At 35.6% G+C, this 23547-nt stretch overlaps 1 protein-coding gene across 1 annotated transcript in view; it reads right to left on the bottom strand.

The window, feature by feature from the left end:
* Positions 1–22094, bottom strand: part of LOC133191067 (D-ribitol-5-phosphate cytidylyltransferase-like) — a 28970-nt gene extending 6876 nt beyond the window's left edge. The window contains exons 1-6 of the mRNA XM_061326744.1: positions 22013–22094; positions 16592–16727; positions 9886–10046; positions 7898–7998; positions 7473–7622; positions 7089–7193 (exon numbers count right to left, since the gene is read on the bottom strand). Of these exons, the coding sequence (XP_061182728.1) occupies positions 7089–7193; positions 7473–7622; positions 7898–7998; positions 9886–10046; positions 16592–16722 (648 nt within the window). The 5' untranslated portion in view covers positions 16723–16727; positions 22013–22094. The remainder of the gene's footprint in view (positions 1–7088; positions 7194–7472; positions 7623–7897; positions 7999–9885; positions 10047–16591; positions 16728–22012) is intronic.
* Positions 22095–23547: the final 1453 nt, after the last annotated feature.

The following is a 23547-nucleotide window of genomic DNA, read 5'->3' as shown; positions in this document are numbered from 1 at the left end:
TTGGAAGAGGCATCCTTGCTTATCATAACAATGTACTTAGTTTGTTTAAATAATACCCAGGTGCCGAAAAAAAGATTTTTAAAGAATTAAAACATTTTCACTTTATAATCAATAGAGTCCCGCCCTAACACCAGATACTCTGATCAAGGGGCCAGGAATTTCACAATTTTGGAAGAGGCATCCTTGCTTATCATAACTATGTATTTAATTTGTTTCAATAATACAAAGGAGTAGAGAAGAAAATTTTCAAAGAATTAATGCATTTTCACTATATAACCAATAGAGCCCCACCCTAACACCAGAACCCCTGACCCAGGGGCCATGAAATTCACAATTTTGGAAGAGGCACTCTTGCTCATCCTAACTATATACTTAGTCAGTTTATTTAATACCAGGAGCAGAGAAGAAGATTTTCAATGAATTAATGCATTTTCACTATATAATCAATAGAGCCCCGCCCTAACACCAGAACCCCTGACCCTGGGGCCATGAATTTCACAATTTTGGAAGAGGCACTCTTGCTCATCACAACTATGTACTTAGTTACTGTATTTAATACCCAAGAGCAGAGAAGAAGATTTTCAAAGAATTGATGCATTTTCACTATATAATCAATAGAGCCCCGCCCTAACACCAGAACCCCTGACCCAGGGGCCATGAAATTCACAATTTTGAAAGAGGCACTCTTGCTCATCACAACTATGTTCTTAGTTACTGTATTTAATACCCAGGAGCAGAGAAGAAGATTTTTCAATGAATTAATGCATTTTCACTAAATAATCAATAGAGCCCTGCCCTAACACCAGAACCCCTGACCCAGGGGCCATGAAATTCACAATTTTTTAAGAAGCACTCTTGCTCATCATAACTATGTACTTAGTCACTGTATTTAATACCCAGGAGCAGAGAAGAAGATTTTTCAATGAATTAATGCATTTTCACTATATAATCAATAGAGCCCCACCCTAGAACCAGAACCCCTGCCCCTGGGGCCATGAAATTCACAATTTTGGAAAAGACACTCTTGCTCATCATAAGTATGTACTTACTTAGTTTATTTAATACCCAGGAGCAGAGAAGAAGATTTTCAAAGAACTAATGCATTTTCACTAAATAATCAATAGAGCCCCGCCCTAACACCAGAACCCTTGACCCTGGGGACATGAATTTCACAATTTTGGAAGAGGCACTCTTACTCATCATAACTATATACGTAGTTAGATTATTTGATATCCAGGAGCAGAGAAGGAGATTTTCAAAGAAATAATGCACTTTCACTATATGATCTATATAGCCCCACCCTGGGGCCAGAACCCCTGACTCTGGGGCCATGAATTTCACAATTTTGGTAGAGGGCTCAATGCTTATTACAATGATGCCAACAGTTTGACTGCTTGATGTCCAGGAGTAAAGAAGAAGATTTTTAAAGATTGCATTATTTTAGGTGGTTTTAGCCCCACCCCTCAGGCCCCAGGGGGGCAGGGACCATGAAATTCACAATTTTTGTTCCCCTTCACCCATAGATGCTATATGCTAAATTTGGTTGAAATTGGTTGAGCGGTTTCAGAGAAGAAGCTAAAAATGTTCAAATGTTAACGCACATCGCACGACGCACGCCGACAGACAAAAACGGATAGCAATAGGTCACCTGAGTGACTCAGGTGACCTAAAAATCATATTATACAAAATCAAATTAGTCTTAATAACTTATCTATACCAAATTAATTCTGAAAATAAAAGGCTGGCTATCAAGTGACATAATGCTATAAACTGCAATTAAGAAAGTGGTCAGTTCTGCCAAATTCCGAAAGGATACAGGTAACACCTGCTTGATCAGGGATACTCTAACAGAAATGATTGAGACAGCTAGACTTCCTACATTGAACTCATTTAATCAATCTTTAACCAAATGCATGTCCACTCATTACACTCAAGGGATAAATGGATTTGCACAACTGCTTTGTAGTCTAAATGCATATTTATATCATTCTGTTGAAAACAAAGATTTTTCAAAACTAGAAATATGTCCATAGGACATGAATGCCCCGCCAAGGGTATATTAGTAATGCAATATTTTAACACAAATTGAGAAAAGTGAGGTCAAGGTCAAAGAAAAGGTCAAGGTGAAAAAATATTGATGCAGTTGAATAGCTTACATCAGTATGTATCAGCATATGAAGTTTGATAACACTAATTTAAGAAAAGTGAGGTCAAGGTCAAAGGAAAGGTCAAGGTCAAAAATTGTTGATGCAGTTGAAAAGGTTACATCAGTATGTATCAGCATATGAAGTTTGATAAAAATATTATGAATGGTTTCTTTAAAACTGAGCTAAACACTAATTTACAAAAAATGAGGTCAATGTCAAAGGAAAGGTCAAGGTCAAAAAATATTGATGCAGTTGAATAGCTCTCATCAGTATGTATCAGCATATGAAGTTTGACACTAATTTAAGAAAAGTGAGGTCAAGGTCAAAGGAAAGGTCAAGGTCAAAACATGTTGATGCAGTTGAATAGTTCTCATCAGTATGTATCAGCATTTGATGTTTGATAACACTATCTTGAATGGTATCTTTAAAACTGAGTTAAACACTAATTTAAGAAAAGTGAGGTCAAGGTCAAAAGAAAGGTCAAGGTCAAAACATGTTGATGCAGTTGAATAGCTTACATCAGTATGTATCAACATATGAAGTTTGATACACTATGAATGGTATCTTTAAAACTGAGTTAAACACTAATTTAAGAAAAGTGAGGTCAAGGTCAAAGGAAAGGTCAAGCTCAAAACATGTTGATGCAGTTGAATAGTTCTCATCAGTATGTATCAGCATTTGAAGTTTGATAACACTATCTTGAATGGTATCTTTAAAACTGAGTTAAACACTAATTTAAGAAAAGTGAGGTCAAGGTCAAAGGAAAGGTCAAGGTCAAAACATGTTGATGCAGTTGAATAGTTCTCATCAGTATGTATCAGCATTTGAAGTTTGATAACACTATCTTGAATGGTATCTTTAAAACTGAGTTAAACACTAATTTAAGAAAAGTGAGGTCAAGGTCAAAGGAAAGGTCAAGGTCAAAACATGTTGATGCCGTTGAATATTTCTCATCAGTATGTATCAGCATTTGAAGTTTGATAACACCATCTTGAATGGTATCTTTAAAACTGAGCTAAACACTAATTTAAGAAAAGTGAGGTCAAGGTCAAAAGAAAGGTCAAGGTCAAAAAAAGTTGATGCAGTTGCATAGCTCTCATCAATATATATCAGCATATGAAGTTTGATAAAAATATCTTTGATAGTTTCTTTGAAACTGAGCTTTGAACAGAGCTAAACGCAAAGTGTGACGGAAGGACAGACGGAAGGACGGAAGGACGGAAGGACAGAAGGACGGAAGGACGGAAGGACGGAAGACGGACATGACAAACACTATATGCCCCGGCCATATTCATGGCGGGGCATAAAAATTGTTACAAAGCTTTATATAATGAAACAAGAGGCCCAAGGGCCTTAACGGTCACCTGAGTATGATAAAACAATTTCAAGGATGCATAGAGTATAAAATGAACTGAAAGGTGAAGCTTTGTTGCCCAAAAGCAAGAAAAATAGGGTGATCATGATCAACAAAATAATTGGTCTTAATATTCATTAACAGTTCATAAATTAGGTTCTAATCTGTTCCCCATTTATCACTATCACTATACAGTATATTAACAAATTATCAATGCTTCTGTACTATTTTAATCCTTTGTTGAAATCTCTTACATTGGCATCTCTTGGTCTTTGATGAATATTTAATAAGACAAGTTATTTTTGTCTCATTTTTATTTATCTACTACTTACAAGTCTATCTGATCATTAAAACTATGAAAGTACTTTTGTATTATACAATAAAAGTTTTTGCATAATTCTCTATTTACCTTTCAAGTACATTATTTACAGTGATAAATTATCAAAAGTAAATGGCAAAGGGGAATAACTCCTCTCAGTAGAATACAAACTAATAGAGCCCTGGGCAGGACCAGAACACTTGATCAAATGGTCCGGATGTTCAAAAATCTGGTAAAAATTCCCTTCCTTATAAAAACTTTTACTCTGTTTGCCTCAGATATGCCCAGGTGCGGAGAAGATTTTTAAATAAATAATGCATTTTTACTACAGATTCACTATATTATCAATAGAGCCCCCCCCCCACCCCCCCAACCCCAAAACACCAGAGCTTCTGACCCTGGGACCATATGTTTGCTCATCATCACTTTGTTTATCTGCTTAACACTAAGGAGCAAACAGGATTATTTAATAGAATTAATGCATTTTCACTATATTATCAAGAGCCCCACCCTCACACCAGCACATCTGACCCAGGGGTCATGAAATTCACTACTCTGGAAGAAGCACACTTGCTCATCATAACTATACCCTTAGCTTCTTTGCTTTTTTAACCAGAAGAAGAAAAGAATATTTTCAAAGAAATTTTGCTTTTTCACTTTATAATCAATAGAAGCCCCCCCCCCCCCCCCCTCACCAGAACCCTTAAATTTGGGGTCATAAAATTCACAATTTTGGAAGAGGCATCCTTGTGTATCATAACAATGTACTTTAGCCTGTTTAAGCAATACCCAGGGGCAGAGAAGAAGATTTTCAATTTTCAAAGAAATAATTCACCTTCACTATAGGATCTATATAGCCCCACCCTAGCACCAGAACTCCTGTCTCCGGGGCCATGAATTTCACAATTTTGAAAGAGGCATCCTTGCTTATCATAACAATGTACTTAGTTTGCTTAAATAATACCCAGGTGCAGAGAAAAAGATTTTTAAAGAATTAAAACATTTTCACTTTATAATCAATAGAACCCCTGATCCTGGGGCCACGAATTTCACAATTTTGAAAGAGGCATCCTTGATTATCATAACTATGTATTTAATGTGTTTCAATAATACCCAGGAGTAGAGAAGAAGATTTTCAAAGGATTAATGCATTTTCACTATATAATCAATAGAGCCCCGCCCTAACACCAGAACCCCTGACCCAGGGGCCATGAAATTCACAATTTTGAAAGAGGCACTCTTGCTCATCATAACTATGTACTTAGTTACTGAATTTAATACCCAGGAGCAGAGAAGAAGATTTTCAAAGAACTAATGCATTTGCAAGTTATATAATCAATAGAGCCCCGCCCTAACACCAGAACCCCTGCCCCTGGGGACATGAATTTCACAATTTTGGAAGAGTCACTCTTACTCATCATAACTATATACGTAGTTAGTTTATTTAATACCCAGGAGCAGAGAAGAAGATTTTCAAAGAAATAATGCACTTTCACTATATGATCTATATAGCCCCACCCTAGCACCAGAACCCCTGACCCTGGGGCCATGAATTTCACAATTTTGGTAGAGGACTCAATGCTTATCACAATGATGCCAACAGTTTGACTGCTTGATGTCCAGGAGTAAAGAAGAAGATTTTTAAAGATTGCATTAATTTTGGTGGTTTTAGCCCCACCCCTCAGGCCCCAGGGGGGCAGGGACCATGAAATTCACAATTTTTGTTCCCCTTCACCCATAGATGCTATATGCCAAATTTGGTTGAAATTGGTTGAGCGGTTTCAGAGAAGAAGCTAAAAATGTTCAAATGTTAACGCACATCGCACGACGCACGTCGCACGACGCACGCCGACGGACAAAAACGGATAGCAATAGGTCACCTGAGTGACTCAGGTGACCTAAAAAAGTGTAATCTTGATACACTTAGATTTGTAGGGACTATCTACCATACAACTTTTTTAATACTTGGTGATTTTTTTTTTAATTTAATGACTAGTTGAAATTCACATTTTTATACAGATGTATCAACTGGCAGTCCTAGATTCTATGTCTCAAACCTACATGAATCCAAAATGACTATGTCAATAAAATGAAAAAAAACACCTGTAAAATGTAAAAAAAAAATTAAAATCACAATGAAAATACCAGGTGCACATCTTTATATGGTGAATAATGAGTGTATAAATTTTTTAGTCAAATCCATGCAATAGTCGTCGAGAAAAGGTCTGGACAAAATCACATTGAAAAAAATGAAAAAAAAAAATCTGTAAAGTGCAGAAAAATTATTCAATACCAGGTCACATCTCTATATGGTGAATACTGAGTGTACAAATTTTCAGACAAATCTATGCAACAGTCTCTGAGAACAGGTCCAGACAAAATCCCGTCTACAGACAGATGGACAGCTAGACGGATGGACGGACATGATGATTTCAATATACCCCCTCTAAACTTCATTTTTAATCGGGGTGGGGGGGGGGTTATAATATTTTAATTATACAAATTCCTCAATGCAGGATTAGGTCACTTTTCAAGAATATTATGCCTTTAGCTTTTACTTGTTATCTTTGTCTAGGCATTTCTGTTATTTTTTGGTGGGTGTGAAAATAGTCATTATTGCTGTTAATAAAAACAAAATTATAAAAATGTAACATGGCAATGAAATAAAACATACTGTAAATTCTGGGTAGTCCCTCCACAAGTGTGACTCTGTATTAACTCACCTTCCATAGACTGTCTGGTCTCTCCACTAATCTGACTCTGTATTAACTCGTCTGGTCCCTTCACTAATCTGACTCTGTATTAATTCACCTTCCATAGACTGTCTGATCCCTCCACTAATCTGACTCTGTATTAATCACCATCCATAGACTGTCTGGTCCCTCCACTAATCTGACTCTGTATTAATCACCATCCATAGACTAACTGGTCCCTCCACTAATCCCACTCTGTATTAACTCACCTTCCATAGACTGTCTGGTCCCTCCACTAATCTGACTCTGTATTAACTCACCTTCCATAGACTGTCTGGTCCCTCCACTAATCTGACTCTGTATAAACTCACCTTCCATAGACTGTCTGGTCCCTCCACTAATCTGACTCTGTATTAACTCACCTTCCATAGGCTGTCTGGTCCCTCCACTAATCTGACTCTGTATTAACTCACCTTCCATAGACTGTCTGGTCCCTCCACTAATCTGACTCTGTATAAACTCACCTTCCATAGACTGTCTGGTCTCTCCACTAATCTGACTCTGTATTAACTCACCTTCCATAGACTGTCTGGACCCTCCACAAGTCTGACTCTGGTCCCTGTGTATTTGGATGCCAAGTGGAGACATTCGGTTCCAAATTCAAAGTCATATTCAGAGGCCTATGGTACAATTTTTTTAAATTATCATAATGATATACTATTTGGCTTGAATTTTATTTTAAACTTTAAAACTGTATGGATTCCTGAATATTATTACTGTTGAACAGGCTTTTACTTTCCCTACAGATTCTCTTGAGAAACAAAAAAAAAAGAAAGAAAGAAAAAAAATCAAATGACATAACTTTTTTAAATGTTCTCATTAAGGTAAATGTTTGAATATAATCACCCATAAAAGGTGAGATTGCATTTTGGTATAAATAGTTACAATGTATACAACACCTTTTCGTATGCAGTGTTGATAATTTCAAAGTGGAATCCCTGAGGCATTTCACTGGCCACATATTTAGTTCTATCTAAAGATTCAGACAGAAATCCCTCATTGTCCTTGGCTATCACTGTAGAGGTCAAAGGTCGGGTAATACCAGCAGCCTGTAGGAAAAGCAAAGCAACATTATAAATGTTGATCAAATTGTTTACTACTTATTTAATAATAAAAGGAATTGCTGTACCTTTTTTAATATTTTTTAAACACATTTGCAAACTAATTTATTCAAACACTTACATCATTTACGCATTAGTCTGATTATAATGCATTAGGTAGAAATTCTGTAAAAAAACAAGTGTCAGTTCCATCTAAACTTTAACAGAAGAATAAAAATCATTAAATAAATATTGTTAAACTCCCCAGTACAATACTGACTTACACCATGCTGTTTGGCTGCAGTAGCCACATCCTTCACCACAGACTCCTCTGCTAGAACACGTACAATGTCGTGAATCAGGATTACAGCATCCCCTGTACACACTGAAATCAGGGGTAATGGTTTAATTTAAGGTAGCTTGTGGGTTTACCACCCTGTACACACTGAAATCAGGGATAATGGTTTAATTTAAGGTAGCTTGTGGGTTTACCACCCTGTACACATTGAAATCAGGGATAATGGTTTAATTTAAGGTAGCTTGTAGGTTTACCACCCTGTACACACTGAAATCAGGGATAATGGTTTAATTTAAGGTAGCTTGTGGGTTTATCACCCTGTACACACTGAAATCAGGGATAATGGTTTAATTTAAGATAGCTTGTGGGTTTACCACCGCTACAACATGATTACAGAGGCCTGTTCAACAGAGCGAACGTTCGCAAGCACTCGCCAAAATTCCTTATACCTCCAACAGAAATGTTCACAAGCGCTCACTCTGTTGAACAGGCCTCAGGTGTAGAATGCTTGCCATGTTTACATTATCAAACAACAAATGACCAAAAAGCATCTTAAGCAGCAAAAAATGAAACATTTAAAAATCTTCTCAAAGGTCACAGTACATGAACCTAAATTACATGTTTAAATAGGCAAGCATTCTACTTCAGCATAGATTCCATTTTGTTCATATCACTTAAAGCTAAATTTTCAAATATAGGAAAACAACTTTAAGAATCTGAAGAACAACAGAATCACAATAAGTTCAATAAGTTGTGTATAAAGTAAACATTCCCATACAGAACTAGATTCAAGTTTGTTTGAATCATGACCCCATAGGCTACTTTGCACCTGAGTTAAAATTTGCCTGCTACAGTGGCCCAGGGCTCATTATTTGAATCTTGAATCTATGTACTTGAATCTTGAATCTATCTACTTGATGAGTTAGATCTATTTTCTGTCTGGGCCAGTGATATGGAAAAAAAATATTGATTTCACTTCATCCTTTTTTATCTATTTATTTACGTTCCCTTGAAAAAGCCCATAAATGCACATTCTCCAAGACTGCTTTGAGCCAAGATTGAGTAAAACTGGTCTAAAAGTTCTAGTTAGAAGTTGAATATGTGAAAGGTTAACACACTTTAGTCAAACTTTGGTTAGAAAATTTATTTGAACCTTTGCATCAGGCCCAGGGGCCACATCGTTCACCTGAGCACTGTGGCTAGGAAAAAAGCAAAAATCAGTTTAGTATTGAAAAGCTTAAATGCATAAATGGTCCCGACCTACCCCTTAAAAAAAGGGAGAGGGGGTATGATTTAAACAAATTTGAATCTACACTAACTAAGGATGCTTAAATATTTGTTTGACAAACCATGACTTTTTTCCTACAAGTTTGAACTTTCATTGTGGCCCCACCCTACCCCTAGGGGTCATGATTTGAACAAACTTGAATTTACACTATCTGAGGATGCTTCCATGTAAATATGACCAACCATGGCTTTGCTGTTCTTGAGAAGAAGATATTTAAAGATTTTTCCTATGTATTCCTATGTTAAACTTTGATTGTCCATTGTGGCCCCACCCTACCCCTTGGGGTCATGATTTGAACAAATTTGAATCTACACTAACTAAGGATGCTTAAATATTTTTTGACAAACTGTGACTTTTTTCCTACAAGTTTGAACTTTCATTGTGGCCCCACCCTACCCCTTGGGATCATGATTTGAACAAATTTGAATCTACACATACACCTGAGGATGGTTCAATATAAATATAACCAATCATAGCTTTGCTGTTCTTGAGAAGAAGATTTTGAAGATTTTTTCTGTATACTCCTATGTACAGAAACAGAAAAACTTGCTTGTGATGCATTAATAGAATATCATTAAACACATTTACATGTACAGGCCTTTAGAATTTCTTTTAAAATGACTCGATCTGGTTTGTCCATTTTCAATTAGTATATGCGTTTCCTCTGTGTTTGACTATATGCCCACCTTTTCTGAGAGCCTTGACCCCATTATAAATAGATCTGTGTCTTGTGTCCGCCCCAGCTACCACTCTGACCCGGGTCAAGTTGTTCTTCTTTAATTGTTCCTCAACCCAGGGAATGTCATCAAGGGACACAACCACCACTATAGTGTGTACCCACGGGAATCTGTAAAATGTAAACAATAACCCTACAGTGTGTAACAATGGTATTCTGTAAATAAAACAAGTATAAAGTGTAAACAACCACCTCTACAGTCTGTAACCATGGTAATCTGTAAATAAAACAGTATAAAGTGTAAACAATAACCCTACAGTGTGTAACCATGGTAATCTGTAAATAAAACAAGTATAAAATGTAAACAATAACCCTACAGTGTGTAACCATGGTAATCTGTAAATAAAACAAGTATAAAATGTAAACAATAACCCTACAGTGTGTAACAATGGTATTCTGTAAATAAAACAAGTATAAAGTGTAAACAACCACCTCTACAGTCTGTAACCATGGTAATCTGTAAATAAAACAAGTATAAAGTGTAAACAACCACCTCTACAGTCTGAAACCATGGTAATCTGTAAATAAAACAAGTATAAAGTGTAAACAATAACCCTACAGTGTGTAATCATGGTAATCTGTAAATAAAACAAGTATAAAATGTAAACAATAACCCTAGAGTGTGTAACCATGGTAATCTGTAAATAAAACAAGTATAAAATGTAAACAATAACCCTAGAGTGTGTAACCATGGTACTGTAAACCAACTTTTATTCGCATGCGAGAAATTTTCGCGAGGTTCGTGAGAGCCTCGTCATCGCGAATATTTCTCGCCATGAACCGGTCCTTAAAGTCTCTCTTTCTATTAACAACAGATCAAAAAATGGCTTGATCATGAAAATTAATCGTCGCGAACTAGTTTATCCCCAGTAAATCGCGAAATAAAGTCGTCGCGAATAAAAGTTGGTTTACAGTAATCTGTAAATAAAACAAGTATAAAATGTAAACAATAACCCTACTATGTGTGTCTATATGGTTATCAGTGTAAATAAAACAAGTGTAAACAACACCACTATCAAAATCTGTGAACAAGAAAGGCATAATGCATAAACTGGGTCTAAGTTTCTTACTGTATAAGATGATTTATAGAGAGTCTGCTTTGGAAAAGAGAAGATGGGCATATGGATAGAACCTTGAAAGATGTACCGGTACTTAACAAACTCTAGAAACACTGGCCCCATGCATGAATTCTATAAATTCTTGGAGTCTAAATTGAACAAATATTATGCACTTTTTTCTCTCTTCATAATAACAGGAAATCTTCAAAGTTTCTCATATCACAGAGAGAAAAATAGCAATTTACTTTTTCTGACTCCTAATTAACATCTCTGATTGTCATTTATAATACTCATTACTCAATATGTTACATGTACACTTGTGCACATTTTGTGAAAGCTACATTTTCAAAATTTGACTATTATGGGGGACGGATATATTGTATAACCACATAAACTCCTTCATGACAATTTGGCAAGTTAATATCTAAACACATAGCAATACTTCCTAGTTCTGCAATTTTGGTGCATAAACAAAACTTCCCTCTGTCTTTATACACCTGAAAGAGGTATAACTATTATTTTTATTCTGCACAACAGATATGCTTTGTCGGCAAACATAACATAGCTGACGCTACAAAAATGTTATCTTTATGTAAAGCAAATTCCCATACTAAACAAATATTCTGGAAGTGATAGTCATTTATGCAAGTTTGGCTGGGTAGGATTTATAGTTATGGACTTGCACAAAAAACTTCTACTGGAAAATTTAAGTAAGATTCAACATCCACAGCAAATCTGGCAGTGTGCATTATTTTAGAATGAACCTGCTCCAAAAACATCAACCTGCTTTAAAAACTTTAACTTGCTCCTAAAACTTAAAGGTTACTGTAAGTCTGATCCTCAGGCAAGCAGGTTCATAAAATCAGCAGTTAAGTAATTGAAAATGCTCACAAAAATATCTCTGAATTCATGAAGTAATGAATAATTTTATAAAAAACATGTATTTTTAATATTTCAGTAAGAAATGCTCTACATATAGGTCATAATATTATACTAAAAATATTAAAAAATCTGTGTCCAATCTTCTTTAATGGAAGCATGCAAAAACTACAAATATGTCCATAGGACATGAATGCCCCGCCCAGGCTTCATTAGTAATGCAACATGAAAATTTGTTTCTGTATGAATTAGTTTGATAAAAAAAAATTGAATAGTTAATTTAAAACTGAGTTTTATATTCAATAGATAATAAATGCAAAGGTCATTGGAAAGGTCAAAGAAAAAAATTGGATAAAATTGACATTCTCACTAAATATTATCAGTGCATATGCTTACACAAAAATATATTCAATAGTTTCTTTGAATCTGAGCAAAATGCAAATTAAGAAAAGTGAGGACAAGGTCACAGAAAGTTCAAGGCCAGAAGATTTTGATGCAGTTGAATAGCTCTCACTAATATGAAACAGGATATGCATTTTGATAACAATATCTTGAATTGTTTCTTTAAAACTTAGCTAAACACTAATTTAAGAAAATTTAGGTCAAAGTCAAAGGAAAGGTCAAGGTCAAAATATGTTGGTGCAATAGCTCTCATCAATATGTTCCAGCATATGTGGTTTGATAAGAGTATCTTGAATAATTTCAATGAAACTGAGCTGAATGCAAAGTGTGATGGAAGGACAGACAGGGGGAAGGAAGACTTTTTTACTCTTTACTCATCAAATAACAAAGCTGCCTGCTTTCTTGCTAGCCTTGGGTTTAAATTGGCTATCCCTCCTACAAACAAATGGCTACATCAGGCAGAATTCTGTCTTTTTATCCAGCTGTGATATAATAAACAAAATGTTGAGATTTTTAGTCAGAAAACTGTTAACATATGTATAAAATGTTTGTTTTGCTTAATGCTTTAAGATATAGTTTTCCAATTTTTTGGCCAAAAATTACACTTCAGTTTTCAAAGCAACTTAATCAACGTAACAGGATGTACTGAACTAGGGAGAAGGAATAGTAAATCTTTATTCAACAAAATTGATTTCCTTAACAATAGATTACCTGATTGTGTGTGATTATGCAAATAAAACAGTACGTGTCATATTTATTTGTTTTTACAGAGATGACCACATCCTATATGAATAAGGAATGGCCACTGTCACCACCCAGGCACAGGAACTCATAACCTGTGACCTTTGCATCAAAACTGTCCAGCAATTCTGTAACAGCTGCCAAGTCGGTCTGTGTGAATTAAGGAATAACTGTCTAATTTTTTGGATTCATGATGTGATCAATCGAGTGGCTTGCGTGATAATTTGCATAAACGCCGAAGGCGTTTATGCATAAAATTATCACGCAAACCAATCGATTGATCATCGTCATGTATCCAAAAAATCTGACAGTTATTCCTTATATTTACATGCTCCTGATTCTGCAAATTCCCGTGCTAATAGCCCCGCTTCTGTCTCTGTTTGTCCCGCCCCGCACGTGATTTTTTTTAACCGCGCCTATCGATGAACCAGTAGATTTATGTAGAAATAAAGTGTTTTTACCATTTGTATTTTTATCTCGGACAAAGACATTGGAAATGTAAATATGACTGCATCAACAAACATGTCAAGAGCCTCAAGTCCATGAAGCATGACATTGTTCCTTTCACAAGGCGTACAGTACAGCTTGTGTTCCCTCAGTGTACATCTCATTCCCACCAGAGATGTGAGGCCCACTGTCAACAGTGTGATGTCCCGGTCTGCATTGATTGCATCACAGATCAACATAGAGGACATGACGAGGTGAGCCTGGCAGACATCATTGCAATAAAGAAAGAAAATATCAAAAAAGAGGCAGAAGAAATGGAGGACATCATTTCAAAAATACAAAAGAGGAGGCAGATGCTGAAAACAAAATTTCAATATCCATAATGCCCTTTATGCAGATTTAGAAAATCAGTCTAGAGAGCAAAGAAACCAGTGGCACTTGGAGGTGGCAAACATCTTTAACAATATTGATTCATTGATCTGGTCACTCGGAGATCATCATATCACAACTCTAAAATCATGTCAGTCCCAACTCAGAAGTCAGAATTCCAGTATGATCCAAACTGTTCAAGAAAACAAAGAAATTCTAAAGTCAACAACTACCAATCCAAACTGAAGGAATACAGGAACATTCCACAAATATCTGATTTACCATTTCCCTCTCTTCAAACAAACACAGTCCAAGGGAGAGAACTCAGCATAGAATTAGGAGAATACAAGGCTACACTGACACAGACATCACTATCCAGTCTGACAGATGATGTCTCCTTTTTATCTGTTAAGGAATTATTAGAAGAAGCCAAAGTGATTGCAAACATTCCAACAAATGTTAAAAACTTACTTAAAGTGGCCTGTGTAGGATCAGGTAAAGCATGGATTAGTGGAACAGAAAAAATGATGACCTGTGTGGACATACATGGAGCTGTACAAGACACTGTCACCAGTACATGTAAGAAATTCCCTGCTGACATTACAGTATGACCAGACAGGGAGAACTGATATACAGTGATGGTAACAATAGAACTGTGAACATTGTCAGAGATGGGAAGACAGAGACACTGATCACCACACCAAGGGGCTGGCATCCAGAGGGACTGTGTTGTACCAGGTTAGGGGACATCCTAGTTAGTATGAGTACTCCTGATGGTAGTCATCGTAAAATAGTCCATTATCAGGGGCAGATAATGACACAAAAAATAGAGAAAGATGAATGAGATTGCAAATCTATGAAAAAGGAGAACATGGAATGTATGTCGTGGAGAACAACGATGGAGACATAGCGGTCTCTGATCATAATGCTTACACAGTGGTAGTGGTGGACAGGACAGGGAAAGTCCGGTTCCAATACAACAACAAACCTCCAGGAGGAAAGGAATCATTCTGTCCTGGACAAATAGTGACAGACTCCATTGGTCATATCATTGTGACCGACGAATTCAACAAATGAGTGTGGACAGTGAGGGGAGGTTGTGGGTAGGAATGCTCAGTTCTTGGGAATTGAAAGTCATACAGTATTCAAAATACACATGGAATTGAAAGTATATCAAAATAGACCTCAGGACTTTGATAACAAAGATGATAATGGAAATAATTAGTGACAATGATTAAGTTCAACATATAAGTGTGCAATCAAAGTGTATATAGCTTTAAAAATGTTAATCAAGTAAAGAAAAGGATTTAAATAACGGTAACAAACTTAATCAGTTATGATTAAATAATACCAGAGTTTTATCTAAAGTAAAAGAGTCTGTATCAATGAAAATCAATTAAATAAAAATATGTGACCTTCTCCTAATTGTTGTGGCTTATGACCTTGTCCTAAATGTACTGGCTTGTTACCTTGTCCTGGATTGTGACCTTGTCCTAGTTGTTGTGGTTTGTGACCTAAATGTTCTGGCTTGTGACCTTACAACAAGGGGAAACTTCAGTGTCGGTCATCTGTGTCACTCATCCCAAGATGGTAGAAGCAGATATAGGTAGAGTATGTCCTTCACATGCCCATATCTATAGAGAGGAAGTCGGGAGGGTCTGGACCCCCATCCCAGATTTGTAAGAAACTAAAAAATGGCCTTGGACCCCCCTGGAAAACTCCGACCCTTGTTCATTTGGTTTATATATATGAAGCTGAAGAAAAGAAAGAAAATGGTTCCCCCACCCATCCACTTGACCACTTCCCATACTTAAATTTAGTTTTTCACAGTTATGGAAAGTTCTAGAGATAACATTTTTTTAAGGGGGAGGGGGGGGGGTTGTTTCTTGCTTGTCAACAAATTTCTAGGTTGGATTTTTTATTTGGACTGGGGTAGACCTCCCTTGAAAAAAATTCCTGGATCTGCGTCTAATGCATATTATTTATCTGATGTGCACATCTGCAGTAAATATTAAAACATGCACACAGATTTATGCAATTCGTGCAGTAGATAACTTTATGAATAAATTGCCAGTGTTTACCAATTATTTTAGCAATAATGACCTCTTCACTGCATAATAAATGCATATAAATAACAATGTTTTATTTTTTTTAATGAATATAATTTCAAGAAGTTCATTGTCATTTCCATTGGCCTAAAGATTATTAGTGCTCATGAGGAAATATATATTCCATTGAGGATGGCATTCTTGTCCTTGATTAAAAAATGCATCAAATCAACACACATGCTTACCAGCAATAGAATATTCATTCCAGTGCCCATTATAGAAATCCTGTACATTGTACAAAAGGAATGCCTTGTTCATGATACAATATTTTTATTTCTAATAATTTTCCCTTAAGATTCTTTACAAAGAGGAATGCAATCCGTTTCTTCATGATCTTGAATGATAAGCATGAATATCTCCATAAAGTAACAAATATAGTGCAATATTTTTTTTTCAAAAATGATAGTTCAATGACATAATTCATGGCTAGCCAGCAGATAAATAATGTTAAAATAAGAGATGAACCTAATTTTTGAAATTCAAGATGTACATCAACTACAACACTTTATGTCTGAAAGTTTATTATTAAGCAGTATTGCACTTCAAGAAAAATGCCAGAGAGAAGCATCAAAGTTCACGTCCTCATAAATTTTCAAAAATTAAATTCTTGTCTTAAATGTACTACCTGATTGTACATCACCCCCAGACCTACCTGTGGAAAGCCTGCACAGTATACAAAAAGAGGGGCTTGTTCAAGACATCAGTGTACTGTTTTGGTGTTGGTGATCCAAACCTTAAACCAACCCCACTTCCTGGTAAAACTACATACACTGGGAAATCCATCTGACCTGAAAAGAGCAATACAAGCTATGACATTCATCTGTGACTTCTAAAATAAACAACACACAATTCCAATGAACAATATAATTGTCATCTCTGTGTGAGGGCCTGTCTTGCAGTTGGCAGGGCATTGCTCTCCTTTCCCCCCGACACTTCTGGCTAATGGAACCAAATCCCTTTACTTAAATTCTAATGCCATGCAACATTTCAGCAGCTGATTTAAACCACCTTTCGATATAATTTAGTCCCAGTGTTTTTCATCCACATGTTAAAAGCAGCCTTTTCATCCATAATGGGAAGAGATTTACATTGAAATCTTAAAAATCAGAAGTCTCTGATGAGACTGTGGCTCTCCTGATTTTTATTTACAAAGGTAGAACTTAGACTTAAAACTATGGAAACAACAATAAATAAAATAATGATCCTTGATTTAGTCTCTTTCTGAGTAAATTTTAATTACATATGGACAAAAAAGGTAGGAGGAGTAGCATTTTGAAAGAATTTCATGGAAATTTCTATTTTTAGTACCCTTGACAACAACATTCACTGAAATCAAAGCCAATGTATAGAATTATATAACTTTTTGTAGTCTCCTTATGTACCAAGTTATATTGAAATCCGACCTGTAGGAGGAGTAGCATTTTGAAAGAATTTCACAGCTATTTCTATTTTTAGTAACCATGGCAACACCGTTCATTGAAAACAAAAACCAATATAAAGATTTGTGTATCTTAGTGTAGTCTACTTGTGTTACTTAACCCAGTTATACATGTATTGAAATTGTACTTAAACTGTAGGAGGAGTGGCATTTTGAAAGAATTTCAAAGAAATATTTAGTTTTAGAAACTATGGCAACACCATTACTAAAATCATAAACTGATACATAGAATTATGTATCTTAGTGTATTCTTCTTACGTACCAAGTTATACTGAAATTGGAGCAAAACTGTAGGAGGAGGAGTATTTTGAAAGAATTTTACAGAAATTTCTATTTTCAATAACCATGGCAACAGCGTTCATTGAAAACAGAAACCAATAATAGAATTATGTCTCTTAGTGTAGTCTACTTGTGCACCAGGTTATATTGAATTCAGACTAAAAATGTAGGAGGAGTAGCATTTTTGAAGAATTTCACAGAAATTTCTATTTTAAGTAACTATGGCAATAGCGTTCATCGAAATCAAAAATTGATAAAGAGAATTACGCATCTTAGTGTAGTCTACTTGTGTACCAAGTTATATAGAAGTTGAAGCAAAATTGTGGGAGGAATAGCGTTTTGAAAAATTGTTTACAGGCAGAAGGACAGCTAGGAAGACAGACAGACGGACAACAGACACCTTACTAACGCATAAGCCCTCCTGGTCCCTGACCAGTAGAGCTAAAACAGGAGATCATGGAGAGGTAAGAAACTTCTGTAGGGATCACTCTAGTGCTTGTTGTAAGGAACGTAAGACGAACAGGGACAGACCAGTAACTAACAAACAGGGACAGACCAGTAACTAATAAACAGGGACAGACCAGTAACTAACAAACAGGGACAGACCAGTAACTAACAAACAGGGACAGATCAGTAACTAACAAACAGGGACAGATCAGTAACTAACAAACAGGGACAGACCAGTAACTAACAAACAGGGACAGACCAGTAACTAACAAACAGGGACAGACCAGTAACTAACAAACAGGGACAGACCAGTAACTAACAAACAGGGACAGATCAGTAACTAACAAACAGGGACAGACCAGTAACTAACAAACAGGGACAGATCAGTAACTAACAAACAGGGACAGACCAGTAACTAATAAACAGGGACAGACCAGTAACTAACAAACAGGGACAGATCAGTAACTAACAAACAGGGACAGACCAGTAACTAATAAACAGGGACAGACCAGTAACTAACAAACAGGGACAGATCAGTAACTAACAAACAGGGACAGACCAGTAACTAACAAACAGGGACAGACCCAAGGATGGAGTAATCGTAATCGAGTAATCGTAATCGATTGTAATGATTACTGTTTTTCAAGTAATCGACAGTAATCTGAAATCGAAGAGATTTTCAATTACTTGTAATCGTAATTTAATCGATTACAGCTAAAATTTTCAATGTAATTATAATTACTCTTTCGATTACTTTCGATTATTTTATACATAAATGGATGTTATTTTAGAGAATTATTTCCAGTCAGTCACACATAAATATCAAATATAAACCACCTAGTGTAATGTTTGGATTTCCTAATATTTCTTATCATAAGTTAAATAATGTTCTCAATAAAATTTGCATTATAAACCTACTGGTCTAGTATTAAATAATTCAGAAGTGTATTTCAACCATTTATTAATAAAATATACAGATTTTTTGTGTGCATTTTACATTTGACCCACTGTCCTCTTGCTGCATGTCCTTTTTCATATTTCAGATGTTGAAAAACTTTGTCTTGTAATAGAAAATTATAAATAGCAAAAACAGATTTAAGTGCTGTATTAAATATAAATAATTTGGTAGATACACTACATTGTACTCGAAAAAAGAAGAAGATGGAAATACTTATTCATACCTGAAAATGTTTAAACAACTTCAAACTTGTGTTTTAGTAACTTTAAAATTTGAAAAATCATTCTCATGTTTTCATTCAAAATTGTAAGGTTGCTTTAATATCAGTGAGAGCTAGGTTATGAGTGTCTGTAAGAGAGGGAGTAAGTGTCACTGTGTTTGCTTATCTTAATTGGCTAATTAATTGACTGAGACATATCCAGATAATGAGGTGTATTGTAAACTGTGAACTACCTATTGTTTAACTTTCCTAATTCCATTGAAGACAAACAATATTATTAAAATAATTAATAGCTCTCAAAACACTTATTTCAATATAGAATGAAATTGTGCTACATGTATTAGTTAAATTACTTAAAGACACATTTAATTTACGTGTTTATTACTAAGAGTTCATTCTAATTTACTTATTTTTTGAAAAAAGACACATACAGGAATGTTTAATGTGTACTGTCAACATACGGGCAGCCCAAAAACCTCTAATGAATAATTCACAATAAAATATTAAATAATTTTTGACAAGTCAATAAATATGGAGGTTCGGATCCAAGGTTGAAAGGAATAATTAATTCCTTGGCATATTTTATTGTAGGAATCATGTCTCCACTTTCCATGGTAGAGAATCCCTCATTTGGGCATTTAGTGAGAATGTTAGCCAGAATAAAATCTTAAAAGGATCTGCACTGAAATTGCAGGAACACATTCAAACTTCAGTGGATAACATCAACATTTACCATTTAAATATTGCTTTGATATTTGAAGGGATAAAAACTTGAAAGTAATTGATTATTAATCGATTACATCTTCCAGAGTAATTGATTACAATCGATTACAGGAAAAAAATGAGTGTAATCGATTAACAAGAGGCCCATGGGCCACATCGCTCACCTGAGCACATTGGCTTTGCAAAAGCACGAGTCAGTTCAGTATTAAAAAGATTACTGGGGGGAGGGGGATTGAATTTTAAACTACCCGAGGATGCTTCCATGTCACTATAACAAATGGCTTTGTTGTACTGGAGAAGATTTTTAAAAAAATTTCCCATGTATTCCTTTGTAAAAATTTGATCCCCCATTGTGGCTCCTCCCTATCCCAGGGGTCATCATTTGAACAAACTTGAATCTGCACTACCTGAGGATGCTTCCATATCAATATGACTAAACATAGCTTTTCTGTTCTTGAGAAGAAATATTTTTTCTATATGTTCTTATGTAAAACTTTTGACCCCCCACTGGGCCCCACCCTACCCCCGGGGGTCATTATTTGAACAAAACTGAATTTACACTACCTGAGGATGCTTCCATATCAAAATGACTAAACATGATTTTCAGTTCTTGAGAAGAAATTTTCCTATATGTTCCTATGCAAAATTTTCAATCCCCCATTGTGGCCCGACCCTATCCTCGGGGGTCATCATTTTAACAAACTTGAATCTACACTACCTGGGGATGCTTACATATCAAAATGACTAATCATGGCTTTGCAGTTCTTAAGAAGTAGATATTTTCCTATATATTTCTATTTACGACTTTGCTCCTCCATTGTGACCCCGCCCTACCCCCGGGGATCATAATTTGAACAAAACAGAATCAACACTACCTGAGGATGCTTCCATATAAATATGACTCATCATGGCTTTGCTGTTCTTGAGAAGAAGATTTTTCCTATATATTTCTATGTAAAACTTTGATCCTCTATAAAACTTTGATCCTCCATTGTGGCCCCACCCTACCCCAGGGGGTCATGATTTGAACAAACTTGAATCTACACTATCTGAGGATGCTTCCATATAAATATGACTCATCATGTTTTTTGCTGTTCTTGAGAAGAAGATTTTTAAAAATTTTCCCTATATATTTCTAGGTAAAACTTTGATCCTCCATAGTGGCCCCGCCCTACCCCCGGGGGTCATGATTTGAACAAACTTGAATCTACACAACCTGAGGATGCTTCCATATAAATATGACTCATCATGGCTTTGCTGTTCTTGAGAAGAAGATTTTTAAAGGTTTTTCCTATATATTTCTATGTAAAACTTTGATCCTCCATTGTGGCCCCGCCCTACCCCCGGGGGTCATGATTTGAACAAACTTGAATCTACACTACCTGAGGATGCTTCCACATGAGTTTCATCTTTCCTGGCACTGTGGTTCTTGAGAAGAAGATTTTTAAAAGATGCTATTAATTTTTCACTAATTCTTCATTATCTCCCCTTGAAAGAAGGCATGGCCCTTCATTTGAACAAACTTGAATCCCATTTACCCAAGGATACTTAGTGGCAAGTTTGGTTGAAATTGGCTCAGTGGTTCTTGAGAAGAAGTCGAAAATGTAAAAAGTTTACAGACAGACAGATAGACAGACGGACAGACAGACGGACGGACAGACGGACGCCGGACAAAAAGTGATCAGAAAAGCTCACTTGAGCCTTCGGCTCAGGTGAGCTAATAATTGATTACACAAAATTCCTCTAAGTAATCGATTATTAATCGATTACATTTTTCAGTAATCGCGCCCATCCCTGGACAGACCAGTAACTAATGAACAGGGACAGACCGGTAACCAACAAACAGGGACAGACCAGTAACTAACAGGTTGGGATAAATTGCTCAAATAGGATATAATAACCCATTAGGGATATAAAATCCCAAATGAAATATAAATTTACAGTGCAAAAAATTGAGATTTTTCATTTCATAGCTATAAATATTATAAATCCACATCAAAATACTTACTAAATTATAAGTTTAATTAATTGGTTCTTCTGTATCTGATCAACACTGTTTAAGACAACAATCGGATGGCCTATAACTTCTTGGGTACCTGTAAACTGCAAAACAAAATCAAAAGAAAAGGAAACCTAACAAAACAAAAACTAAAATCAAACCAAAACGAAACTAAAAACCAAAACCAAATGAAATGGTCAAAATAAAATATTAAACCATGAATGGCCTGTATGTTTCAGATTTGCGATCTAGCACTACTTAGCAGCTACAATCTTGGAATTCTCTAACCCCTAATTTGCTGAAACTACAGAGATGACAATTATATTGTTCATTGGAATCATATCCCACTTAGTAATTAAAATATGTATTCTAGACCGGCTATATCTCATATGGACAATTGCTCCTAACCTGTAAACCTGGTAAAAGTGTTGTTAACTTTTTATAGTTTTCATATGACATATTTTCTCTCCGGGTTATTTCCCTTGGCCGCCATCTTGGTGGTCAAACTGGTAATTTTTCCTCTTTGTCTTACCAAATCTAAGAGGGTGTGGCAGAAATAATTGGGGGGGGGGGGATCTTTATAGAGTAAAAATAATGAAATAAAGGAGGCTTTAACAAATGTACATTTTTCAGAAAAGCAATGCTTCAATGTTTCCTATCCCACAATGGCCAGTATAAAAAGTTAAAGTTGGTTGAATAATGAAGGAATATGAGCATGTTGACCTCCAATATGGCAGCCAACGGGAAATAACTCTTGCTAATTTGGGCCTAATGAAAACTTTCTATAGTGATATAGGCCCTAATTTAAAAATTCGAATATTTGGGGAGTGTATTCAGCCACGTTCACTATTACTATTGCGTGAATTACACAAAAGTATGGAATCTTCTTGTTTTTCTAAGCTGAGATCAGGGACGTATATATATGTTAGAATATTTACATTTGCAAATGTTTTCTTTTATATAACACTATTGAAAGCAATGCGTATCTATATCCGTATAAACACGGGTTCCTCGCGTCATAAACGTTCGACGTAATTTCTCAGTGACGTCATAAAGGGTCGACGCGCAATCAGAGGATCAAACACGTGCCGTTGGGTTTGAAAAATAAAACGTTTCACGCGTTAAAGATTATAATCAGGCAAATATAAAATATGAATAAGTCACAAATGTGAATATAAGTAATAAATATAAAATATGAATAAGTCACAAATGTAAATATAAGTAATAAAGTATCATTTTTAAACATCTATCGGGCTATAAATACGGGTTGGTACGAGATCAAATTTACCATAAAGCCCTTCGGGCTTTATGGAATTTGATCTCGTGACCAACCCGTATTTATATCCCGATAGATGTTTAAAAATGATACCTTATTTCTTAAATATATACGTCCCTGCTCGAGGTAAACTTACGGCAAATACAACCCAACTGTGATTAATATAAGGTTAAAAGGCTTCCGAAAGAATGAAATAGATGTGTTCCGAAGTAAATTCTAGTTCTTTCTTACAGAAATTTCTATTGGATATTTTGATTCAGTAAACCAA

This window comes from Saccostrea echinata, unplaced genomic scaffold (assembly GCF_033153115.1).
Source record: "Saccostrea echinata isolate AGI-Se365-2 ecotype Australia unplaced genomic scaffold, CSIRO_AGI_Sech_v1 ptg000023l, whole genome shotgun sequence".
Lineage (NCBI taxonomy): Eukaryota > Metazoa > Mollusca > Bivalvia > Ostreida > Ostreidae > Saccostrea > Saccostrea echinata.
This window is presented reverse-complemented; position numbering and strand designations above follow the sequence as displayed.